The sequence below is a fragment of the Nipponia nippon genome, unplaced genomic scaffold (genome assembly GCF_047370975.1).
Source record: "Nipponia nippon isolate SJK-2023a ecotype South Korea unplaced genomic scaffold, ASM4737097v1 scaffold_12, whole genome shotgun sequence".
Taxonomy (NCBI): Eukaryota; Metazoa; Chordata; class Aves; order Pelecaniformes; family Threskiornithidae; genus Nipponia; species Nipponia nippon.
Genome location: NW_028262313.1, coordinates 9094935 through 9121891, shown reverse-complemented (window position 1 = coordinate 9121891; position 26957 = coordinate 9094935). Strand labels below are relative to the sequence as shown.

At 45.4% G+C, this 26957-nt stretch overlaps 1 protein-coding gene across 3 annotated transcripts in view; it reads left to right on the top strand.

Moving 5' to 3' along the window:
• MAMLD1 (mastermind like domain containing 1) overlaps positions 1–13677 on the top strand; it is a 271023-nt gene extending 257346 nt beyond the window's left edge. For all 3 annotated transcript variants that reach the window (XM_087748681.1, XM_087748682.1, XM_087748683.1), the window contains 3 exons: positions 9435–9581; positions 11088–11169; positions 11462–13677. In XM_087748681.1, coding sequence (XP_087604807.1) covers positions 9435–9581; positions 11088–11169; positions 11462–12480 — 1248 coding nt within the window. In that variant the 3' untranslated portion in view covers positions 12481–13677. The remainder of the gene's footprint in view (positions 1–9434; positions 9582–11087; positions 11170–11461) is intronic.
• Positions 13678–26957: the final 13280 nt, after the last annotated feature.

Sequence of the window (26957 nt, the reverse complement as noted above, 5' to 3'; positions counted from 1 at the left end):
GGAAGCTGAGACAGAGCGAGAAATGAAGTGACTTGTCCATAGTCACCTGAAGAAACTGTGTATGATGGAACTGGAAACTGAACCTGGTCATGTGAGCCCGAGTCCATATGACCGGCTTTTATCCTGTGACTCAGTCACGAAACAAACTCACTGTTCAAGATCATCTCCTTTAGAGGTGGCTTGGGAGTTCACCTTTAATGATCCCATTTTCTACGTCTCCTTCTGACAGATTGCATGCTCACAGTCTCATGAGCTGACCCTCCACTGTGTGTCCAAAGGGACACTGGCTTGTGCAAGTAAACTCATCGGAGGCTGGTGTGCCTCTCTGCACGGCGTACACGCAGGCGTGTTTGCAAACAGACCGCTGTGATGTGCACGTCTCTATGTCTAGGACTAGTGGAGTTATTAAAGGCACACGGGTGAAAACTCTCACGCCATTATCTGCAAGCCAGATGGCTGTGTACAGCAGAGCATATCTCAGAAGCCACTACATCAGCCCAGTAGTGAATTTTCCAGGTGCCAAAAGATACGCGCCTTGAGTTGGAGATTAGAGCCGGGACCTTTGCTCTGCTGTTGCCAGCATCTGCAGCCAGAGACCGGGGGGGAGACTGACCCCCAGAGCTAGTGCTGATTATTCTCAATCACTCAGTTATTCCCTGTTGCTTTATGATTGTGCTAATGAAGACTCTCAAATTAATTTACCCTGCTTTTTTTTTCTTGTTGGTGGTTTGGTTTTGCCATCATCCAGAGCAGCAGTCTCTACTTTGGAGAAGATGCTCCAGAATTTATGGCAAGTCAAATCTGATCCGAGTAGAAATTCCATGTTCCGTTTTCTTTATTTTTAGCTTGGAATGTTGTGTGATGCGTCTGAAAATCTTTCCTTACCGGTCTACTGATTTCGATGAATGAACCCACATACACCTAGTGATGCTTTATTATCACTCACCCACCATAGGGTATATAGCAGCTGGTAATTTTTGTGCATTGACTGCATTTTTTTTTCTGCTTGATGGAAAGCAGAGTCGCTCCAAGCGTATGCTAATGCTGAATGGGGGGGTCCCAACTTCTGACCCATAGCTAATATCCTACAAGTCACATGAAGCTACCAAGGATTCTTGAGCTGGAGTTCGAAATGCCTATGTTATCAGCAAATAAACACCATTAATTGCTTCTAATATGTCATGCAGTGGTTAAATTACAAGATCCTTATTAATATGCGTGTATATGAGCCTTTTCAGTGTGTGTGAGGGGGAGTATGAAGTGGTAAAATTATTTAAAATTAGTGGGGAATATTTACAGGAAGGCATAAAGAACTGTCAGTTGAGGAAAGCAGCATTTTATGTTCTTGTCCCGGATGACCTTGCTCCAAGGACAAATCAGAGCTTGATGAAATGAAGCTGCAGATGGCTAGTGATCTCAACTCTGTAATAATGAAATGACACAAGAAAAAAATGAGACATCTACAGTTTGTAAATACAATCTGAATGGAAGGGGAAAAAAGGAATTTTTAAGGGGAGATTGAGTTGACTTGGTTACAGCAGTTCAGCTTCGAGTGTTTTAATAATAATTTCCATTTAAAAAAATAATGGAATCACTCCTTGTTCCCATACTCAAGGTCACCTTAATATATTTTTCTTTTTTAGCATGTCAATATCTTGGTTTTAAAAATTTGATCATGAGGACTACCTAGTCACAGCCTACTTTGTATCCATGATTTTAGCATATTATTTATCACTGCATTTTTTGTGAGTCGTGATGGTGATTTTTGGCACCTGGTTGGGTAGACGATCCGATACAACCATTTTACGTGTTTGAATAGTTTCATCTGTTAGGAAAGAGTAAGGTTGTGAGAGGTTTAATACTGAAAAAGTGATGTGATACTTTGTGCCAGAGCGCGCCTTGTTTGTGCACTTACATGAGAAATCAGGAGTATATACTGCTGGGTTTTGCATGTGGGCAGGTTTTCATGCAAAGGGCTTCTCAGAAGCGGTTAGGCAGCCAACTGCTGTTGAAAGTTAACAAGACTTGGGCATCTGCCTCTGCAAATTGAACCTTTGCATGAAAAGGAAAAAGAAATTCGTGGAAACATTAACTTAGAGAAATCAAGGGATTCGCAGATCTCTGTGATCCAGACGACCTCACTGCAGTTTGCAGAGCTTTTCAGAAATGGGCAGGTAGAGAACGGATTAGCTCAAGATTTCCTGATTTTCACTTTGTTAGAGTGAAATCTTCATTTTTTTTTTTAATCAGATCTTTTCTGCTCTCCCTAATACATAAATTTGCCAGCCAGTCATTGCATTTCTCTGCAGCAGCTTCTGCCGGGTGTTGAGCTAACTCGACTCCTTTTGAATCTCATCGACACCTCTGAGAGCATGCCTTGACATAACACAAGGATTACTTGAGTCAAACCACTTTATAGATACGAGATGTTGTAGTTTGTCATCACAGCTAGCGCAACCTTGTAGAGACAGGCAGAAGGACTACCAGCCGAAATTGGGTGAGATAAATACAGTTTTAGATTATCTCATTGAATTTATAGGCAAGCTGCCCTCCATGGGAACGAGAGCGTGGTGTCAAGGGTTGGAGAATCATGATAGCTGTACAAGTCAAATATAAATATTTTGTTCTTTGCAGAGAATTCAATTTTGGATCTTGACTGTATGTTACATAGACAAGTACAAAACACCCATCTCTGCATCTTTGGCTGTATACACATAAAACCAGTAACAGATTCAGTTTATGTTAAAGTATGGTGGTACAAAGACTGGTGGGGATGAGTCCAGCCCTACAGCATCGCTCTCAAGTAGAAGAAAAATGTCTTAGCACTGCGAGTACCTAGGTCCCATTGCCATCAGGGGTCTGGCAGAGCCTCCGTGGGTCTCTAGTCCTCCTGAAAGGTTTGCCTGTGCTCTGGGCTGCCTTCACCCGTGGCCTGGGAGTTCATCTGGGCCAAAGCATCTATTTGCAGGGGAGCCGTTGTTGCTGAGTCCTGATCGTGCCTCCGTACAAGCACCGCAGTCCCTGGGAGGCTGTGTGTCTGTGATACTCCCATCCGTGTTGTGCCTCAGGCTCTTGGCTGCTCCCAAAGCCATTTCCCATGTTCTTTCTAACAACATGGTGCTGGTAACAGCATCACAGCTTGATTTCAACTTGCCCGCTAAAGGATGCATTTTCATCTTAAAGAAGAATCACTGTTGCAATAATTCACTCTGGGTTTTCTATCTCTCTGTTGCTCTGATTGCTGCTGCTCTTCAACAGCATGTTTTGATGGATGAAACCAGCTCTGAAAATATTGGTAGAGTCTTTGCACAAAAGCTTTAACTAATTCGATTAATTCTTTTAAGAGGGGAAGTGGACTCAGTTTCCATCTTATGAAAATTCTGGGTACATTTTTAAAAGCACTTTGGATACTTTGATGGGATTTTGTTTTGTTTTGAATAGCATGCAGTATAAGAGCAGCTATAGGAAAATTAGTGTTTCATCTGCTTTGCTTGGAGGGAGGAGATCCTGCTACAATTGCTAGCCAGGTGTGGTGATCTTGTCATTGCTCCTAGCAAAGAAGGAGGACTACCTTTGAAGGAAGCCGTGCATGCTCATGCAGCATGAAAAGAAAGAAAAACTTAAAAGAACTTTTTTTTAAACAAAACCGTATACCCATGGATCACTTACAGTCTTCAAACAAAGCCTTTCCCTGACTGACAGCCCACAAGATAAGCTTAGAAACTCGAGTCTGGTAGTATTTCACATGCTTGTATATCAAGTAAATGGGTGAAAGATGGGTAAAAAAAAAGAGCCACTGAGCTGCACAGTTTGTTTTATCAGCGTTCATACATTGTGTTAAAACAAACAGGCAAACAAACAAAAAGCTTTGGAGCGTTTCTGAACTGAAAGGCTGTTTTATCTTGAGGAGCATCTCTGAATTGTGAACAGAATAGAGGAGAGAAAAAAGACAGAAAACTTCCAAAGAGCAAATGGAGAGTTTTGTTAAAAGCAAGAAGCAGAGGCAAGAAGCATACGTAACCCCTGACTTCTGCGTGAAGCGAATGATCACGGCATCTCACAGACATTGCACTCTTGAGGGGGCTGATGCGATCATTCTGCCAAACCAGGACCCTGGATTTTGTTTGCTTCGTTTGTATGCATGGGCCAAACAGATTCACCATCTTAGTATCCACTTGGATTAACAGCTGTGGAGGCAATGATCCTCCTTTGTAAAGGTGGCATCAAGGTTTTCTATGGGGCCACACAAGGTTACTAGGCACCGGGAGTCTCTGTGTGGCTTAACGGTTGGCCTTGATGATCTTAAGGGTCTTTTCCAACCTTAACGATTCTATGATTCTCTGTAGATCTAAACATGAAACTCTTACAACCATGAAATTCTATGGGTGAGGCAACTTTAATACTATTAGTGTTTTAATTGCTTAGTGTGTAGTATTTGTAGAGTCGTTGTGCCTAGGAGTCTTAGTCTTGGACTTCAGAGCGAAGCGCTGCCCAGGCATGACAGCCCCACCAAGGAGATGCAGCGCACCTACTAGACAGGAGACGAGGCACCGGCTGGCGGGCGGGAGCACAGGGAACTGCAGGGCCATTAGTTTGCAACGAGTATTTGCATTTCCTCAGCAGAGTACAGAACTCCCCATATGTAACAGATGTTCTTAAAATACAGAACAAAACTCGGTTAATGAAACTTCACCCCACCCCTACAGAATCGCTCTACCTGCTGTGGATACGGATCCACCTCGGGTCCCCGGCCGAGCAGCCAGGGCCTTGGAGCGGATCAGTGGCACAGGCTCCTGTCAAGTCCTCAAGCCATGTTTTTCCTCTCTGTGTTTTGTTTTTTGTTTTTTTTTTTTTTTTTACTGTGTGATGTCTCCGTAAATACTAGGTAAAGCTAGGTAAAGCTAGGTTATCTTTGGTTACAAAAAAAAAAACCTGGTGGAAAAAGCAGTTTGTCCCTTTCTCATATTTACAGCAAACATTTACCCTGAGCGACGCATTTCCTTTGGTCTTTTATGCTGGGGTGCTGTGGCTCATCTCAACAACCCTTCTGTTTTAAGCTCTGTAATTACTGGATTCAGCTGGATGCCCCATTGAAAGTGGAGGGAATATTTCTCAAATCAGCAGTGCCTTTTAAAATGGAAGAAACTTTTAAAATGCAGGTACTATATGCATTTTTAATTCGACGTGTTCTTCCACTGCTGCTAACGCTTTCAGTTAGGAAGTGCAGTTCTTCCCCGACTCTGCAAATATCTACCGAAATTTGCAAAGCTGCCTGTCTCTCTCTCAGTAACCTTGCTGTGACCTGGTTATCTGTTAGAACCACAAAGAATTCAGTCTCTAATTAGTCCATCTGTTAACTATTGAAATTCATGGCTTAGTTTTATTGTCTGGGTCTGTAACATAATGCTGAATGGTCTCACCTGGCAGCTTATTTCTTATAAAGCAAATGTGCCTTTCCACGAGCCATTTTGGTGCAGATAACTGTCTTTTCAGCACTGGACAAATGACTCTGTCTAGCAGCCTGCAGTCCCCTTCATGCCCTCACTGAAATAAATTGTACATCTCCAATAGCTCTGGGCTTAAGTCAATACAATTTAACATGTACATTTCTTTGTTATATTCTTTGGAGTTACACCGTAAGAGCAGATGGGAAAGTTTAATAATGATAAATGAGTTTAGTGTTTTCACATAGTCCTAAAAAAGCAATGAATGCCCTTTATTAAAGATTAGAGGGATTTTTACATATTTGCCAAAGAGCGATTAAAGCTCTAGCTCAGATCCTTGGAAAGTCTTGCTTTTAAATTCTTTTTGGACTGTTTGTTAATGAGGATTCAGAGGAATTAGGGGCCATAAATTTCTTCATTCTTGCTTAAGTGAAGCCACAAAGCGATTACTGGATATATAACTAAGTGCTGAGGACTGGAGTTTATCAGCCGCGTTCACACAGGACAATTCATCTCCACGCTTATTTACTGCAGTTGTGCATCTCGTATGTAATCAGACGATGGGGCTGGGCAGTGGATTTTCAGAAGGATGTAGATTCATAAATATTCGTGGTAGGGCGCAGTGGGACGGTTCGCACACTTTGCATTAAGTGTGTGCCCGAATGTTTTGTTGGACCAGACCCACGCTCACTCAGTTGGATGCAGTAATCTGCAGATGCATTTGCCCAGCCTGAACAGCCTGCCATTATGCACCGGCTGGGCAGCTGGGAGGGACTGGTTTCACTGGGCTGTGCAGCGGCTTTTACAATTACAGTCAGTGCCTGAATGCGGACGCAAACAGTATGCATTCCTGCAAACCTAGAACCTGATTCTTTCCTCCTTGCTCTCGAAACTAGTGCATGAGATATTAAGTCAAAACCATGAAGCTACCCCCAGTGCCTTTTTGAACAGAAATTGCCACACTGGAAAGCCCAGGGAGTGCTGCAGGAGCTCCGGACCTGCTGTGCGGCAGTTCGCCTAGCAACAGAAACACATGCGCTCCAACACATGCTCTCCAATTCCAGGTCTGCGTGGCGTGCCGTTTGGTTAGGGATTCTGCCCGTTGGATGTTTTAATATGAGTTTTTGGAGGGAAAAATGGCAAAAAACTGATACCTACATGCAAACACATTTTTTTAAAAGCTGAAGAACCAGAATCCCCTGTAGCCATCTGTATCCTCCAGTGGAACTTACGGCTGGCTCAGCCGCACGAGCCTTTGGGTGCAAACACCCACTTCCATCACTCCCGACTTCGGCACTGGAATCCTCCTCTCTTTGCTGTCTTCCTGGATTTTAAAATGGGATAGTCCAAACTATAGAGAAGTTAAGATTATGGCTTGTTTGGCTTGGCCTTACTATGGGAAGGAAAGTGATTTTTCTTGGGGAGTGATGAAAAGGAAAAATGTTTAAAGTTCATTAACCTTTGGTACAGATAGCAATGTCCTTTAGACTTCACCAGAGCTATTCTTAGTCATGACGTTGAAGTGGTTATTTTTTATTGTAAGGGAATACAGTAGTTCCCACTAGTGGTGAAAAGAGAGAACTTTTTCCTTTTTCTTTTTTTTTTTTTCTTTTTTGGCTTAACCTAAATGTGAACTGTAGAACGCAAGATTTTGAATTCGTTCCTTGTCTTCCCATCTATGCTATTTTGTCCTAATTTCCCCAAAAGCAAAATTTATATCTATAGATTGTTTCTTTACTGGCTAATTAAGTGTTATACAACTTTGCTCTGAAAAACTCAGCAACCCATTCTGTGTATTTGCAAATGAACTTCGCTGATTGTCATTATTGCTATAGGGTGCCTGCAGAAAGCCCCATATAATTAAGCTGTTGTACTACCACAGCACAAGAGCCGCAATTAGTAATGTGATTTACACTTCTTTACCATTAATAACGTGGAAAAATCAACATTATTTTCTTGATGATGCTTAGGAGAAATTAGAATGAGGTGGACATGATTAGGAAAAGAGACTTTAATGTTATGACTTGTTAATGCAATAGCCCTGAGCGAGACATCAGAATGATTGTCCTTGCACTAAACTCATTTGCTTCAGTAAGCACAGCCCCTCTGCACGCAACAAGACAAGTTTGGAGGAAATTGGATAGATGGCAGGGATTTTGGTGGTATGAACATTTCAGTGTCTTTCATGTGCAGAGTACACAAACTGAATCCCCGCACTTTCAAATATTCCCCTAGAGGCAATCTGCATTATTCAAAGCTTAACTATGGCTGTAGAACCCTGTCTGACATGAAAGCAGAGTGCTAGCTTTACATGAACTTTCATATTTACATCTGTAGTACATCGTATTTACTTTTTGCCTCCCCTCCCTCTTTTTCTGGGGGAGAGAGGGAGTAAAACGGGTAGGAGGGAAGGGGGAGGAGGAGAGATGTCCAGCAGAATTGTAAGCAAAGCACCAGTAATAAAGTCTAGTCTTATGAGACTGCCCATGAATAGGAATGATAATGAGAGCAGTGATGAGCTGCAGGTTTGTGTCTTTTAGTAAATTATCTAGCAGGCATTTACATTTCATCAATTGTGCTTTTGCATAATAGACCGAAGTGCTACAACAAAAGGAGGCACCATAAAAATGAGTAATTTCAGTGACCTTCTTGGTAATCGCTCTTACAAAGAATATCTTGGAAGGAGTTGGGTGATTCCTCATGGTGAAGCTGCTGTGGAAAGGCGCCCCAGGCCTGACAAGCTTGCCTGGTGACAAACGCCTTCCAAGGCTTTCTTCTGGCCACTCTGAAACATGGCTTGTATCCTGTTTTCTCCATCTGAGCATGCTTCTAATTGTCAGATGTCAAAAGGCAACAACCATTTTCTTCTTGCTTATCTCCTGATAACATTGATTCTCAAACAAAGGATGTGGGCTTCCATTCTGAAAACAAAGGAAGCATGGCCCAGCTAAGGATGCTGGATATAATATACATACTTTTCCCTGCCAATAATAACAAAGCATCATAAATAATGTAGAAGCTGGATGTGAAAATGGAAAAAGGGGAATACACTGGTACCACTGTTCCTGGGTACAGCACTTACAGAATCTTGTCCTTGACTTCTTCCCTCGTTTTTCTCTTGTATTTCCCTGACTACCTGCCAGCTCCTACAATGTTTAGACTTCAGTATTTTTTTAATTCTTTTTCCCTTTTGGGTTCTGTCTTCATCATGTTCTTGTGAATTTTTTTTTCTCTTCTCCCCACAATGCTCCTTCTTCAGAGGCAAGTCCTCAGCTGGTGAAAGTCAATTCAGATCTTTCATTGAGGACTTACAGCGAGGCCAGTTTGCACCAGCCATGAATCAGGCCCACTGCATTACTCATCTGTGCCCGGCCATGACCTGATCTGGCGTTTTTGCATGTTCTCTTCTCCTTTCATAATTGGCTGTCCTCGTTTGTCTGCTCACAGAACCCATGAGAACCACTTCAATCCCAGGCCCACGTCTTCCCTATCTCTCCAGGTCCCTGGTCTGATGGCAGCATTTCCCCTCTTCTGCCTTGGGTTTGCTGTTTTCTTTTACTGTCGGCTTCTCCTTTATATCCAATTGCCAAATCCTACCCTGATGCAACTTTTCTTTCCTTATGTCTTTCAGTGTAACAGTTGGGGAACTGGTGGGAAATGTGACGCTTTACTCACATCCCTTCTGCCAGCCAGGCAGCCGTGTGACTCCAGTAATGGTACTGAATCAGTCCCGTAGCCTTGGGCTAGTCACAAAGAATTTTGGATTAACCTTTTGCTTCTCTCATTTTTTCTCGTGCTGATGCTCAGAAATCAGAGCAGTCCCCTGCCCCTCGCTGTCCTCACCATGACATGCGGGTCCTTCTGAATCCACAAGGTGTTTTGGCCTTGGGACAGCCAAAGACCAGAGAGAGGGCATCAGCAGAGAGGATAAGGGCTTCTGTTGTTATCTCCCTGATGAGATTAATTTTCTTTTTTCATCTCTCTTGGCAGGATCAAAATGCTGGAATTGTTGCCAGACTTCAGGAGCCGGGCTCCATCCCAAGCGGAGGCTCTGTGCCGGCACCAGCCACGGTGAATGGGTACACGATGAGGAACCATTTACTGAAGCAGCAAATAATGAAACGACAGCTGATGCAGGTATGATGCCGAGGGCCGCTGTGGGTTCCTGTGCTGTCCACCTCACTGGGAAGGACAGGACTAACTGGAATGGGGAAATCACCAGTCAGCAAACACTAAGGAGTGACCCTGGAATTGCTGGGTTGAGTCAGACTCGGGCTGTGGCGAGTCCAGAATGTCATGCCCAGGAGAGGCCAGGGCCAAGTGCTGCTCAGCAAGTCCGAGTGCAGATCTGCCCACTCGTATGCAAGGGAAGGATTCAGTCACCTCCGTATCATTGCCGTCATCCTTGGTCAGCCGCAGAGTTGGGAGGGAAGATGCAGAGAAGGGAGGCTTGGAGAGTGAGTCAGCCCCAGGAGAGATGTTCTCCATGCTTGCCTTTCTGTCTGGTTTCCTGGGGATTTACCAGAGCAGATGTTAGGCTCCAGTTTGTCCTGGACTTTGCTGGTCTCTCTAGCAACAGAAGTCCCTGTACGAGGTTTGTAACGTGCTGTGTGAAGGAGTAGGGATGGGGAAATCCCACAGATGAGTTGGGTGGGGCAGTGTTGAACATGTGCCTCTGACTTTCTGAGTGTGCTGCTGGATTTGGGTCAAGGAGGCTCATTTCTTTGGATGGGAAACGAGACAAGAAGTAGCTCGGTAAAACCTTCAACCGAGTACTGTCCTGCTCATTGATCAAACTCCCTTTCAAAACCAACTCTGCCTCCTTGTCACCAGTTGGCTTCAAGCTTATCTGTGCTGCTCAAACACAGTGGGAGTTCAGCCAGGCCTCAGCTTCCACCGTCCGCGGAGAGTTCCCCAGGTCACAGCTGCTGTCCACTGCAGGGATGCGAGTGCAGTGGCGGGTTCTGGGGTTAAATGGTGGGAGATGCAAAGCAGGTCACTTGGAGAACGCCAGCAATGCCTTGCTCAGGGGGCATCTGCGAAGGATCCCTGGCTTCCTGTGGCTCGCTGCTATGTTCTGGTTAAAAGGGGCAACCAGCACAAAAGGTGAGGGTACACACGAGCAGAGCCATCCTTTAGAGAGGGTAATGGCCACCAGCGGTCTTCTGCTCGTCAGTGTGTCCCTGCAATGCTGCCACAGATTCGGTTCACTAATAGACTTTTGGGCACCTTTTGTCCCCGGATCTGGTACTTCAGAGAACACATCCAAATAGCACGAGAGGCTCTGGGGAGACGCCAGGATTCCTGCAGCCTCCGGCTGTCCTGCACTTCAGTCCTAAGCTGGTGAACACGAGGGTCTCCATGTTCATCCAGCTCCCCTTGGGCTGTGGGCTGCCTGCACGGTGTGTGCTGAAGGCTGCGCTCCCTGATGCTGGGCTGTTGTCAGGACACCTTTGCAAGAAGGGGCATGGGAGCAATTAAGATCCGGTCTGAAATGAACTGTCTGGGCTGAGTCTCGTCAGAGGTGTGTGTGCGTGTATGGGAGAGGTTGTTAATGATGACAGTGGCTGCACTTCAAGTGTCTGCTGCTATTCTTGTTTGTCAAGAGGCTGCAACTTGACTATTATGCCCCTTGTTTTCCAGGAAAAGCAGAGACAAAGCATGCTGGGAGTAACATCTGAGCAGAGGAGTTTGTTTGCAGCTCAGCAGATAAATCAGTTTCAAGGTAAGGAGGGAAACGGCGTGCTATGAAAAGCCTCGAGAAGCCAGGGCCTGGGGTCTGATTAAATACAGGGCGCTTAATGACTCTCTGCCCTGAAATAAAAGCATTTCACATTTTATCACATATCATGAGATTCACCCATTTCCTTATCACTCCAGTAATAATTCTGTTACAAAGAACACAGAGGAGAGGCCCATGTAATGAAAAAGAAAGATGGAGCAGCAGCCTTTTAAGGCTCTGCCATGTTTCCAGGGTGAACGTGCGCTTACCGGCTAATGTGTCTCTTTGTATGCAGCCGTGCAGCAGCCCATTCCCGCTGACTGCAGCCAGGTGATGCCAGCTCCTCCGCCCAACCACCGCATGCTGCCGTCTAACCCAGCCATGCTCCAGAGCACCTTGGGCTCTGGCATGGCCCCAGCCACCGCCAGCCAGAGCAGCGGGACGATGGTGATGATTCCACACAACCCTGGCAAGCAGCAGGGGATTTTTCCGCCTAATTCTGACTTTAACATCCCGCTGCGGCCGAGCCAGAACTCACTGGGCATGAACTCGGGGTGCCAAACAGTACATAGCCACTCTGCTGTGCGGCCGGGAATGCCGATGGCAGGCTTCAGCTCTGGTTCCTTAGCAAATCACTCTGCAACTCAGCAACACTTGAGGCAGCCGAGTATGCCAAGAATCCCTAACGTCTACCCCAACTCATCTGCCCAGATGTGGACGCCGACCGCCGTGCCAAGAATGCCAAATCAAAGCCAAATGGATACCAGCATGCAGCAGTTCTCCGGTAACACTCTCTTCTCCAAACAGAACGTGAGACCCAGTGCACCGGGTCAGCAGTTCTCCCAGCAGGCTGTGGTGCCGCCTAATCAGATTGCTCCCAGCGTCCAGGTCAGACAGATGCAAAAACTGAGCATGGGGCAGTCTGGCCAAGGCTTGAGCTCAATGAGTAATCAGAACTTGAGACACAATTTAACCAGAGGACCGTTGCCAGCTATGAATGTTATGAAATCAATGCCACAAGGCGTGTCCAGTTTTAACCAGCTCAATCCTGCCTCGGGCCTCGGCCCGCCAAGCTACCCTTCCACGGGCCAGCCGCCCGACGCCTTCAACAGGATGAGCACCGCTGCCGAGCTGCCGCAGTATGACTTTGTGTCCCAGCACAGCAATTCGATCATGCCCGCAAACTGCAGTGACACTGACTTCCTCGACTCCCTCATGAAGAACAGCAGCAGCAACGACGAAGAGTGGTTGAACAATCTGACAATGATAGACGACATTTTGGGACAGCACGCTCAAAGCTCCGGACATGTTTAGCTCGGAGAGAAGCAGTCTCGTTGTAAATAACATACGTATGGCTTTTGAACGTAACAGACAACCCATGAAAGCCGCCGCCTCTTTCAATACAGAATGAATAGACTCAGCCAATTCTTTGCTTGCATCAAAGTTTAATATTGGCAGTTTTTCAGATGACTGTATATATTTGAATATTTTGTAAATTATGTTTTCCTAAACCTTAAATGTAGAAGTATTTATACTTCTTTGCTGGACTGTTTGTAAATAAATCTATAGCATAACTTTTGGTTTTATTATAGGGATTTCATTATACCTTGTTATAAATATGCAAATAATATTGTTAGTTTCAGTAATACTGTGTATTACAGCATAAAATACTTATGTTTTTGACATAACTTAACACATGAACTAGGGGTGTCATTGCAACCAGACTAAGCAGAAATCAGATGTGGCATCTGTTCTCCCATATCAAGAGAAAAGATTGAAATGTTGCATTAAAAAAACCCAAAATCCATAAAAGGAGCTGCTGATTCCCTCATAGCTCAGTCTCGCAGCCCGATTCTGTTATGTAGGTCCCATCTGGGCTCCCAGTGCGTTCAGGGATCTGCCCGCAGAGATCCATTTGCAAGATCCCGGGCACATTCTCAACTTGGTACACTCCAGTGGCTCGACGTGACGCTGACGACGCGCCGTCCGTTGTCCTGCAGCGAGCGTGTGCTGGGGACGTGGCAGCTGCTGACCGGCGTGCGCGTGTCTGGGCGTCGCGGGCGCGGCGCTGCCCGAAGCGGGTTACGCGGGAGAGGAGGCGCTGGGCCCGCACCGCCAAGCCGCCCCGGCGACTGCGCCCTTCAGCGCAAAGGTAGCTCTGGTTTGCGCACCTCTGCCATGTATATTTGTAGTGTACAGGTGATTTGTTCCTGGTTTTAAGGCTTTTCATAATTTCTGTTTTAATGTGAGACTTTTTTCAGGGCAAAAGTCTATAAACATTAATAGTTAATTTTTGATGTTTTTCTGTCAGCTACTATTGTCCTATGTATATTTAAAAGTCTGTTTATAAAAGATTCACTGTACTGTAAACTTCTTAAAATGTTCATACTTTGTGTAATCATATTTTAATAGTCACGTCATACTTCGCAATACATTTGTAATATAACGTCAGCTTCAAGCACAGAATGTTTTTTTCTTCATACCATAATAAACTGCCAGGGGAAAATTGCATATACTTTATGTGCTCATTTCTCAGCTACAACGTTTTGTACCTGCAGATATTTGAATTAATTTGATTTGTCCAGGATGCTACAACGTCAATTTAATAACATGTACAAATGTGTGTGTGCTGTTAGTAAAAGAAATGGGCTATACGAAGAATTGAAGCAGGCTTTAATTTTATTTTAAGATGGGATTTCTTAGGCCCGCTCTCCTTTCCAGTGTAATTATAGGTGAACGTGAAATTAATCTCTGCTGGGTTTTTTTTACACAGCACCATGTTTATTTAAGTGACAGTTTTTGTTTCTAAATGCCAGCATCAGTTGGCCCATCAGAAAATAAAGCGGCGGGTACGACATGTCGCTCCTCCAACACAGAAACCGTCTGACGGGAGAGCTGGTGCCTGCCCTGGGGGAGGCGAGGCTGGGAGGGGGGGTAGGAAGGAACGGGAAAATTTTAGCAATCTTAAACAAATGTACAAATAGGATCTGTAGCTAAAATTGCCTTGTTTAAACAGAGCCAGATGCCGCCCCAGCTTCCCAGGGCTGGTGGAGAAGCCGTGTCAGTGCTGCCCTTTGTCCTGGGCACACTGTGGGCACAGCAGCCTGAGGAAATCCCCTGGGGGGGATCTCCCTCAAACTGGTCCATGCTGGAGGGAGGGGTTGGGCAAGGTTGTCCCCACCCTGGAGTGGGTCCTTCTAGAAGCCTTTTCTCCAGAGCAGGAAACAACTCCTGAAGTCAAAAATGAGAGGGGACAGTCAGGGTTTAAGGCAGTCGGCTGCAAGCTCTGCTGCCGGTGCTCCGGTGGGCAGGAGACCTCTCCTGAGCACAACCACCCCAGGCCGCGTTGGAGATCCCTGTGGCTTCCTGATGGCAAAGGTGCCAGAGGCTCCCAGGGGAACGGCCCCTAACCGGCTCCGTCTCCAGAGTGGCACGTACTTGTGTGAAACCAGGGCGAGGAGGAAAGAAGGCAGTTTTTCCAGCAAAGGAAATCAGCTCCACCAAACAATTGCCCAAAACAGGCTGTAAAACTCGGCCGGTGTCTGAATGAGACAGAAACGCCGACTCTCCTCCAGACAGCAGAGAGGGGGAGAAATGCCTGCGAGCGCGTCTGTGGCGAGGACAAAGGTGAGTTTGTTTGGCTGTGAAAACTGGCACCGTTTCAGCAGCTTTTCTGTCGTGAGCTGTGTCCTGCCAGGGAGCAGCGCTGGCTGCGGCCGGGCCTTCGGGTCTGACCACGGGTCCGGGAGCCAGCAGCGCCTGGCCCCCTCTGGGTTAGCAGCACGGCAGTCACAGATGGCAGAGAAGGCTACTGCCCACACACTCTTCTTTAGGATATTAATAAACGTAATAAAATGCCCTCTTTTCATTTGTCATTTTGTTTGTGTCAATGCACCTTTCAGTTCTGCAGGATTTGGGTTACAAACACTGGGGGGGACACATTTTCAAAAGCCAACTGTTTCCCACAGAATGTATGGAAAACAGTTTATCTTGTCCCTGAGTTGTGCAGCCACTTGTTTTTGCTCTGTTTTTTGTCTAGCTTTTGAGCTGGTGGAGCTTTTCATCCCTCCGTATCCCAGTTCCTCATGTCTCAAGAGGGAATGATGATCCTTCCTTGCCACGGAGGTGCTGTGAGGAGCCAAGCTTGGAAGAACAGGACTAAGTAGTAGCATTATTATCTTGCTGTCTCTGGTTTGTAACTGCTGATCCTTAAACGTATCTGTTGGGGGGCTGGCACGTAACCACAGTGGCCAGTGCTCTGCTTGGGTTGCTGGGTGCTGCCTCTGCCTTAGGCGAGGAGGCAGCTCGGGCTGGGGCACTGGGCACGCAGGGACGCGCAGGGTGAAGGCATGGTGACCGCGGGCTGGCGTTCCAGCAACTGGAACACTAGCACTGCAGTTCTGGTTGGTGTCAGGCTGTAACAGGTAATGCCTCTGTCACAGTAAGTTGTCTGTTTTGTTCTGCAAAAAAATACCATCGTCTGTGCTTTGCTTTCCCCTTTTCTTCTCTCTGTTTTAAGTGTGAATATGCCTAAAGTCTGATCCTGCCTTTGCTTTCATGGTCCGTATCACTAACTAGTGAGGGAGTAAGACTAAATACATCTGCACAGTTCTCCCATTGCATTTACTGGACGAGCAGATCACACCACATGGCCTACGTAGACTTACGCCACGAGCCAAATTCTGCTGCCTTACAGGCAGTGTAAACACGGAATAGGTCTCCCGAAGACAGTGGTGTAGCACGGGACTTACACAAGCGTAAATAAGAGCAGCATCTGGTGCTGTGGAAGTGCAAAATGAATTTGGATTTCTAAAATAGTTACAAGGAATGAAGTGTCTGACAGCACTCGCTGTTGAAAGCTATCATTTATTTCCCAAACAAGTTACGTCACCAGACTGCCCTCATAATTATGGCCATGAAAACAGAGGCAAGGCAGTAAGCTTTTTCCTCTTGGATTCTAAAATAACATCAAATGCCTATAAAGGCCAGAATTTCCAAAGACCTGAGCTCACTAAAAGCCTGTCTGTCTAAAAGGTTAGTAACATAAGTAAGTTGGACTTATTACAGAAAAATTTTCTTTGTGGATTGTATTAATATAAAGCAGCCCATTTTTGACAAAGGCAAAACAAAAAACCACGCTCATTCCTATCAGAAAGCATGCAGGGAGTGCCTAGGAATAGATGTCATGGGAGCCTGGATCAGGCAGTTTCCCCGGGAAGCCTATCCCTGACTTATGCAGAACCTGAGCTCTGCTGCGCGGTGGCTCTCCAGGATTGATTACATGTCTTGCTTAAGAAGCTTTCAACAAAGGAAGCTGCACTGATGTTGAAGTGTAAGGTCAAGTTCTCCTCTTGTGTAGGATGTTGTAAATCAGGAGCTATTCCACTGCCTGCAGCAGGGTAACCCCTGATTTACACCAGTCTGGAGCAGGAGGGAGCACTTGGCGAGAGGCTGGCACTTGCCTCGTGGTCCTGCCCTGACGGCCCCGTGCTGTCGGAGAGGCACCGCAAACGTGCAGGGTGGCCCCGGGAGAGGACCCGCTCCGCACTGGCACCCGGCTGCAGGGCAGGCAAGGGTGAGGGAAGGCGTGAGGGCGAGCGGCCGGCCGCTGTGGCAGCTCTGCCTCCCCTCCCGCCGCGTGTCTGCACTGAAGGGCAGGTGGCACACACTCCCGGGGGCACGCTTGGCCCTGGCACATCTGCCCAGCCATCTATTCAGGCTGAGCTCAGGTTTTGGTGCTTAATGCCAAATTAATGCCTGTTTCACCTTCTATTCCCTGCTGTATATATAGCAAATTTAAAAAAAAAAAAAAGAAAAGAGTCTGGAAGAGAGTGAGGTGTTTTAAATACCAATAAGGGTCTCTCCTGGGCAAGCTAAAACACAAGTACTGGTTGGCAGCTGCAGGAGTTACTGAGAACTTAAGACTCCGGCTGGTCAAGAGGCCTCCTGTGTACAATCCTGCATAAAACGGGGGAAAGGCGCCTTATTAAAGCAGCCAGGCTGAAACCAGTAGAGCCGTAGTTAATCACAGCCATTTTCTTTGCTCCCTCCCCGCTCATTCGATGGTTTTGTAGCACTGCGCAGAACAAATACGCTGTTTTATACACGTCTTGATCCATTTCCCGTTATGCGGCAGGTCTGGGACTTGGCTTTCATCCTCGCTCTGCCCGAGGCAGCCATTTGCCTAACAAGGGCTCGCGCTGTCTGCGTTGGGCTGTGTGTGGGTGTTGGGCTGTGTGCGTTGGGCTGTGCATGGGTGTTGGGCTGTGTGCGTTGGGCTGTGTGCCCTCCACGTAGCCAAGCACGCGTGACCACGCACGTGGTGGGGACACGGAGCCCGATTTCTTTGCTTTCCTGAGCTCAGGAAGCAGAGACGGTTGGATCTTTTTTCTTTTTCTCGAGGTTGGCATGACAGTGGTCTGGGTTGCATGACGGCTATGTGTCAATTAAAACAACCCACAGCTAACAGCAACGATTTTTCCCCATGGCCCAAAAGGCCCTTTGCTGCGAGGCTGAATTGTGCTGCCACTCTCACATGTGTCAGAGCCAGAAACCGGTGAGAAGCTCCTGGGTTTTGTGCATCACGTTGTTTTTGTCCTTATCAAGGTTTATGATGCTGCAATTTAATGTCTGAGATTTAAACAATTCGGTTGGAGAAGAGAAAAGAAACGCCATTTTAAGCTCAAAGTCGGATTTGTATCAAAAAAGGACATTTTAATTGTTCTGATGTTGTCTTAATCCCTTTTCAAGGAGCGAAAGGACCCGAGCGCTGACCCTGCTTGGTTTCACGTCCTGGAGCTGTGCTGTGTTTGATGAACGGCTGGGACAGACAGGACCCGGGGCAGTGGCAGGAGGTGGTGAGACCGGGCCTATTTTCACTCCCTGAGGGGAAGCCAGCCCGAAGCTATAAAGTTGTGAAATCTCTTTTTTCTTTGCTAATATAGAGCTGTGCTTGACTCCATCCAGCTGGAGAAACATGCTTTGTTTCAAGTTTACAGACCGCTCCTTGTCAGCCTTGCTGGCTTTGTATGGCAGCCGGGGAAACAGAATTACCTGGCAGACCAGGACCTGTGTTCCTTTCCTCCTCTCAGCCCATAAATTATTATTCTCTTTCACCTATTAGCTGGCTACACTATTTGCCTAAGCAGTCCCCATTAACCCCCTGTTTGAGCCTCACAATCTTTAATAAATATATATATTTTCCTCTACCCTTTCAGGATAGTTGATGATGTCCATTAGCAGCGGGGCACCGTGAGGCACAAAAGGCTCAGGACTCGAATCCCAAAGATATTTAAGTGCCTAATGAGGCAGGCAGACACCAGTAGGATATTTCAAGTGTAGTTAAGCAGGACTGGCAGCCACGTCTCGCGGCCAGTGAGTTGTATTGCTGTCGGTTGCTGTGCACAAGTTTGGACTTTGTTTTACAGATCTGGGAGGATAAGCTGGTTGTTTCCATAAGGCCTGTTGTGGGCAAAATGGGACTGTGAGTCAGGGCCCTTGGTGTCTTAATTTTCCAACCTCAAGAGCCAGTTGGCTCATCCCGGCCGGGGGAGAGCATGCAGCCCGGCAGGTAGGCAGTGGAGGATGAGCCATCGATTTCACCTATCTTCTGTGCAAGCTCTTCGCTTTACTCAGCACCTCGTTCCCAGCTCTGGGATGCGGCACACCTCGCCCTGCCAGAGGGGCTGGGCTCATGGCGAAAACGTGAGTGGTTCGCTCTTCTTGGCCAATAGCCCTGCCAACAAACTCTTTGAAAGTGCCACTTGCACATCTTGAAAAGCAGGTGGAGTCCTAATTCTGCTTCAAACCTACAGATCTCTACTCTGCTAAGCTTTTTGGCCTATGACCTGTGGTTGAAATAATGTGGTAGTATCCCACGCTAATGCAGCAAGTACCCAGACAGCTGGCAGGGGAAAGAGGACCGGTGGGGATCAAGCAGGAGAAAAGGGACAGATCTGAGTTCTGATCCATCTCCAGAGGAAGCAGGAGGTGCCCGTTCACAGCGGGGAGGACGGACACGCGTTCAGATGGGGAGCAGCCTGGCTTTAGCCGCGGTGCGGCACAGCTCCTCCCGCGTGGGCTGGGGGACGGTTGCTGCTCCGGGTAGCAGGGTGCAGCGTTACCACGCTAATGCCAGGCTGGCCGCGGCCACGATGCCAAAGTGAGGCTGCTGTGAATGCAACATCGCCTGGGGTGAACCTGAAATGAAGGACAGAGGAAGAGGGAGGGAGAGCGGGCACACAAATGCGCTGGTGACAGATTCCATGGCTAGGACTTCACTTACAGCCTCAAGTGACCCCTCTGCACAGGGGTGACCTTTCCCCAAATCCTGTGGCACAGTCACCTCCCCAGGAGCCTGCTCTTGGACCAGAACATGCAGAAAGGTAATGGTGTCTCTTTGTTAGCTGGGAGTGGGGCTGGGTAGGTTTGCACAGCCGGTTTGCCATGGGATACTCCTTTGCTGCTCTGCAGAGTCCCTTCCTTCATTTGGGGAGGCTTTCCAGCCCAGTGGTGTGCTCATCACTGTAAATCAGAGGCTGCTGGTGTCCCAGCCAAGCTCTGCACCTCAGTTTACCTACCCATAAAACTGAGATAGTCCCTCTTCCACAGAGATAGTTTGAGGGGTAATTGGTTAACGCTGATGAAGTGCTTTGAGCAGCTAGGACTGTAAAGAGTGCCAAGTATTATTATTAGTCCCATGTCTTTGCTTTACTGTGTCAACCAGATCAAAGAGCCTCCTGGTACCGTAGCAGCTGCCTGCAGCACCCGCTCCCCACACAGCACAGGCCACGCAAAGCAGATCAGCCTACAGCTGGCCTTTTCAGGCCAAAAGCAGCAGTTCCCGCTGCCTGCGGCAGGTGACTGAGTATCCAAAGAAAAATTTAAACTAGGTACTTGTAAGTGCTTGGCTGCAACAGGCTGAGTTTTGCTGCTTGAGTGACTTTCAATCCCTTGTTGAAAAGGGAAATGAATTTTTACACCTATGAATTTCAAGCCGCGCTCTGAACCTACCTGGAAAATTAGTGTTTTGTTGGTGTTTCACAAGTCGTGTAGGCAATTGTGCATTTGTAGTTATTTGCAGCCACTCAGAGACTGAGTTCATGCTGTTCAGCTACATGAGTACTCCGAGAGGGTATCTGCTCTTGGATTCGCAATTCAGCTTTAACGTGTTATTTGACCAGTTTTTCTCCAGACGGTGGAAGTGATTTCTTACAGATCTGGCATTTATAGCTGTTCTGATTTTTTTAATTAAGGTATGCTTTTTTGGTTTTCGTTTGGGTTTTTTTGTTTGGGTGGTTTTTTTTTTTGTATCTCTTCACACACCTATATATTTCCTTTATTTTCTTCGCATAGTCCTTCACACACAATGACAACCTTGGCCTGCCATGTCTGGCTGTAAAGAATGGTTGATGGGAATCCGAGGCTGTAAGAGGTGAACTGATGAGTATTTGGAAAGTGACCCCCTTCTCCCTGGCTGCCTACTCTGTGAAACTTAGTTATCTTGAGACCCCTAGTGTATTTTGAATTTGGTACAATTAACCAACAGTTCAAAATCATCTAGTGGGGATATGCCTAGACACACGGAGAAATGATTGCATCAGACTCATTCTTGGAGGAAACTGGCTAGAAGGGAGTTGTGATATCAATGCAGCATTCAACAGAGAGGAGCCAAACATCATTTACTAGAGGGAGCAGAAAAAGGTCATTGCATCCTGGAGTGGTTACCCGTGTGTAAGCCAGAAAACATGCCCACATTTCCAGCTGCTATGCCAGAAGCTAACATGCTAGGCCATGTGTAGATCTACCATCACAGGCGCATGCTTTTCCAGCACTCTCTAACTCACAGGGATATGTAACTGCTTCACCAGTTTACCCACGGTTTCAGCTTGCAGACATCTCCATGACTGACTGGTTTAGAAGCTCAAATGCCTGACACCTCCTGAGCTTCTTATGGATGGCTAATGTACCCAAGAGTGTAGCAAGACACCATCTGCAACCGTGCTTGGCCTGGCATGAAATCAGACAGGGAGGCTCTCTTCATCTTCTTGCACCTTGAGGTCTGATCCCAGAATAATGTTTTCATTTTAATTGTCTGTCAGTAGGTAATTTTATTCCTGGTGTCAGCATCCACAATAAGCATGAAAAGAGTTTTGCCTCAGGCTGTGGCAGTAATGATAGCTGTAGTACCTCTTGTCCACGTCCTCAAATCATCCTCAAACTTAAACTGTGAGCTATTCTAGAGAGCAAATATATTCTTTGCGTATTTTATGCAGTACCCAACACAATGAGGCCCTGTCTCTAGACGCTACCATAATACTACTAATAAATAATAACTCAACACTGAGATTAACACTGCCACACAGAGACTTTCTGATTTGGTACATTAACTCCTTATTCTTTTCATGCTGTGAATGTAAGCTGTAGCTGGAGATACAAAGTGCTGTGAAGATTACTGTAAGTACTCTGATCTTCTGAACCCTGAATGGAGGTCACTGTTGTATAATAAATTGCATTAAAATATAAATGAAAAGAAATCATGTACAATTTTTCCAGCAAGAATTATTCACAAGAAGCTTCATGGAAGAAATGACTGCATTAGCTCCAATAAAAGCCATTATTTCTTTCAGGTGGCTGCTTGAAGCTTTGCTAATTGTCTGAAGAAACCTATATCAGCATCTGATGTGATATTCAGGGCTTCCGAAGACCCCACTTGTCTCAGTGATTTTGCAGAGCTGAGAGGGGGTTTGTTTCACTCATTAGATCAACTAAAGAAATTCTGCTTCATATTAAAATGATTTTCTCCTATTCACTAGAGTGCAAAGATGAGCCGGGCTAGCTGATGCACAGCAGCATGGCTCTTTCAGTCCCACAGGAATGATCCTTGGTCCCACGGGAGTTAAGAGAAAAACCTTCACTGACTGCTGCAATGGAGATTCCTGCTAACACCATGAATGCCAGTTTTTAATCCTGCCAAGAAATGGCAATTTTCTCTATCAGTGGGAAAGCAAATTGCATCTGAAACCCAGTTTCTCTTCTCCCCACCATGACGTATTTAGGCAAACTGACTATGGTGGTGGGTTTTCTTTTTTTATTATGAAGAATAACACCTTAGAATAACAAGATTAGATCCATTTTCCCTGCAAAACATAGTCGGGGAAATTTGAATTAAACCAAAATCAATAAACCATGAGCCAAAGAAAGAGCATGAGCAAAATAAACTATATTCTCAATTCCTCTAGCTATGCACTGGCAGCCTCTGCTGACACAGGCTTGAATCCAACCTGAAGTTCATCACCAACACCTGAGAGTGCAGAGTTTCTTCCGAATTGATGGATCAACTGGGCTTTAGAGAGAGAAATCAGTAAAGCTCTGGTGGGTAGTGGTGCCTGGAACAGCTTGCAAACTCATTGATTTCCTATCCTGCATAAGCAGTCACTTCTGTTGACAATATGACACCAAATACTATCGTGGAAATCAAGCAGAAATATGTTCTGATCTAAACAGATGCACGTTTCTGAAGAGGAAAGAGGAAGGGCTTTCTCAGCGCCGATCTTTCTGCAGGCTCCCTGGCTGGTCCTGTGACCTCGGGATTCTTCAGTGTTCAGCAACTGCTGTCTGCTGCCCGGAGCTTGTCTGAATTTTAAAGCTAACTCCTCTTCGTTGAGGGATGGCAGCAGAGAGGGGCTGTGCTGTGTTTTCAAAATGCACAACTATTCCACCGTGAGTAGTAAATGCCGGTGAAAATGTTTCCCTTCCTGCCCTATCAGCTGCCGTGACTCTTGTACTGTAAAACAAAGAGTATTGCTGATTATAGCATGTATTAGCTCTGTTCTGTTAGCCCATCTCTGTTGTGCTCACTGGCATATTTAAAATAATGCTTAAAATACCTCTCACATGCTGATTTTTAAGCGACTGAGACACTACTGCAGTTTAAGTTGTACATGTGTGGACTTTGACAATAGAAAGAGGGTGTTGGGGGGGGTCCATCTTATACAATTTTTTTATGCTGATAAAACTGTTTGATGCCAATGTATGACGCTTTTACAAGGTATTTTAACTTTAACCACTTCACTGCTGCAGTCTCAGCGGCCCTGGGTCCCTGGAGTTCTTTTGGGATTTGAATGAAACCTCAGCCCTTCAGAGAACTTCAGAGCACAAGAAAAGCACTTAACAGGTATTAGTCCAAAAGGTCCTTCTGTTTTATGAGCCCTATTTACACATTTAACAGGTAACTTTCTATTGCAATTTACATTTAAGTGTACTGGAAACTTATTCCTTTGTGTGCTATTTAATTTAAGAGGATTTTCTTCTATTTCTCTTAATTGGGGGCATTGTTCTGACGGTACTAAAATTAATTCCACTAATAGTTCTGGTAATTCAGTGGATATTACTGACTTCCATTTGTTTGGTTTTTTTCATCCAAATTCATTCCAGTTCTCTTAAAACCTTTTACTTACTATGCAAATTAGGTATGATACATGTGAGAATGAGTTTGCCTTCCTGTGAAATGCAGCTATTTCTCAAATAAAACATACTAACTGCTTCTAATATTTGCAGAGAGAAAAGAATGTTGGTTTTTTTTCCTACCTAAATATAGAATCAGCAAGTACCTGATATTAATTTTCCCTGTCTTTGAAGAAAAAGAATCAGCATCTAATAGGAGGTATCCGTCCACTAGTCACAGCAGATGTGTGTTTTTATATATATGCATATATACATACATATGTGTGTATATGCATGCTTCACTTGCCACGTGCCAGGTTTTGGTGGCAGCAGTGCTGTGCATGCAAACCCTAGGTACCTGAAAGCTAGCATCTGCCTGATTGCACAATAACAAGTAGGTACGTGCAGTCAGTGTTTCTGAAAACGGTTCCCAAAATACAATTGCTATTTCCAGCCCCTGGGAGTCGCAGGATCCAGAAATACAACTAGCCTCTTATATAACTCACCTTATTGCTGTTGTGAGTCCAGCAGCAAGGGGCAGAGGGTTTTTTTTAGGGTGCTATAGGTGTTTTATTTGGTAACGTGTTACTTGATAAAGAAATGATTAGGCTAACTGAGGGAAAAGCTAGATAGAAATAGGTTAAAGAGGTCTTAAAGTACAGCTTAAAAGAATTAAATCTGGCAGTCTTTATTTAGCAGAGACAAAAATAAACACCAAGTTAGCAAACAAAGGACAATAACAGGAAACAAAGGGTGTAAGTGGCACAGTGCTAGAAAAGCAGAAGAATCACGGATATACTCTATCTTTTCTAATATCTAACTCATAAAAGGAAAAAAAATGTACACGTGAACATACAGACGTACCTATGTATGTACGATACGTTTAACATTACATTGTCTTTTCCATTTTATCTGTCACAACAGCAACTATAACCAAGCGAAAATTGTTGCGATGGAGATGGATATAAATCATCTTTAACTTGACCTAGAGGCTTGATTTAAAGATGCAGACTCCCCACCTCCACTTGGTTTTGCCCCCCTACTCTCCAAAATGGTTGGAAAACAAGTTAATATTATTATCAGGTATGAATAATGAAAAAATAATGAAAAAAACCTCCCAAATTGCACTTTGTTGTCATCAATCTCATAATACCTAGGTTCTCCCTGGCACCTCAGTTCTGTGTGTGTATTTATTATTTGCATTACCGCAGCGCTACAAGCCCCTGTTATGGATCAGAATCAATACCAAGGATGGTCCTGCCCTGAGAGCTTTACAAAGTACGAAATGGGAGAACTGAGGAATACAGGCAGGAGAGGCAGCATAAAGAAATGTGACGCTGTATTGTAGACGTTACAGGAAAGAAAAGTTTTAAGGAGAGTTTTGAAGAAAAGTTATCAGTAACTTTTGGGCTGTTTATAGGATCTTTGGAAATAAAAAGCAGCCAAAAGCATGCACAAAAGAACCTGTTTAAACGTATTAAAAGTGGGCTGTGAAAACGGGCATCATGAGCTGGCTGGAGCTGCAGTTAGATCTCAGCAGTGACTGGAAATGGCAAGTGAGGTGAAGACAGGCTAGCCAGGGCTTCCAAAGTAAAGACACATAGGTAAGGAGCGACATGATAGAGTAGGCTGAGCCAGCACAGGGACGGAAAGAGAGGAATAACACGGTGAAAATGACAGACTAAGAAAAATGGTCTTCGTAGCAGCGTTCTCAGTAAGTATGAGCAAGACAAGGTTATATTTTCCAAGGCCAAAGGAAAGGATGTTGCGGTAATTGAGATCTGAGAAGATGGGAGTTTTAGCTATACGGACAGATTTAGACATAGTCTGGACATAAAGGGCTAGGGAAAGGTCTGAGTCAAAGATGATTACATACAGGCAGATAATAGCGTAATAGATAAAGTAGAGAGTACTTGTGGGAGAAGAGTCAACACTATTTTAACTGTACTGAGCTTAAAATGACATTAGGGTTGTCAATTAACCAGTTTTTATCCAGATGGTCCAGGGATTGGAGGCTGGAGTATTTGTGTGCCGTCTGGGCTGATTACAACCCAGGCACCATATGCCGCAATACAAAAGAACGAGGGCCGGGCTCAGAAATACAGAGACAGCCTAAACATCCCAGAACCCCGCTCACACGCAGAACTTTAATAACGTATGGTCTTGCGGATCCAAATAGCCATCAGGTGAATCATCAGTCAGGTGACTCAAAGCACGTTTCTTCCAGTTCACATCATCTTCGGGCGTCTGACCATGCAGGTGTGGAACTCACGGGGCGTTCGTGACTGCGTGCAGCAGAAAGCGAAGTCCCACGGAACGGTCCTAAGAAGGTAACAGAGACACAAGCCAAGAGTTTAGTTAGGAAAGCATGCCAGTCTGCAGTGAAGCGGCATAGCTGTGAAAAATCTGAGTGGAAATTGTTGTTTGAACTGTGGTTGTAGCACACATTATCTGGGGATAAAACATAGAGTGACTAGAGGAGCGACCCAAGGGGAAAGGCCTGGAAGCTGGAAGGCGTGTAAGAAAAAGCCCCTCAAAACTGTGCCAGTAGGTAGGTTAGAAATGTAGGAGGAAAAAAAGGGAGAGGACAGTCACCGAACAAGGGTGGAGAGTATTTCACTTGACAGACTAGGGTGGAATAATGGTTGTGATCATTAAAGGTCATATGAGCAAGAGGCTGTTTGAGACTTTGTCTTTTTAAAGAAATGCAAGGGGCGTAAGCCAGGCTGGAAAAGATCTAGGACAAAATTGATGGAAAGAAATTTATGAGAGCATTTGTGGAGAGCACATTTAGTGATCTGAGCCATGAGGTGTCAGAAATGAGTAAGGCAAAAAAAAAAAAATAATCTTTCTAGTTTTCATGATATCAGAGAAAAGCTTTAAAATGTGATCTGAATGAAACCCTGAATGAATGATCAAATAAGAAGGATCCTCTGTGTGTATACACACACATATATGTAGATGAATAAATGTATACCTATACATATAAATGTATATAAATATAAACCAATACATTGATTTATGATTTACAGTTGCAAATACTACACTGGAATCAATCAAAGCAAGACTTCAAAATTGCATCAGTGAATTCTTCTTTTTCTTTAATCATTTAGATTGGAAAAGACCTTTAAGATCATCAAGTCCAACTGTTAACCCAGCACTGCCAAGTCCACCACTAAACCATGTCCCTAAGCACCACATCTACCCGTCTTTTAAATGCCTCCAGGGATGGGGACTCAACCACTTCCCTGGGCAGCCTCTTCCAGTGCCTGACTACCCTTTCGGTGAATTATTTTTTCCTAATATCCAACCTAAACCTGCCCTGGCGCAGCTTGAGGCCATTTCCT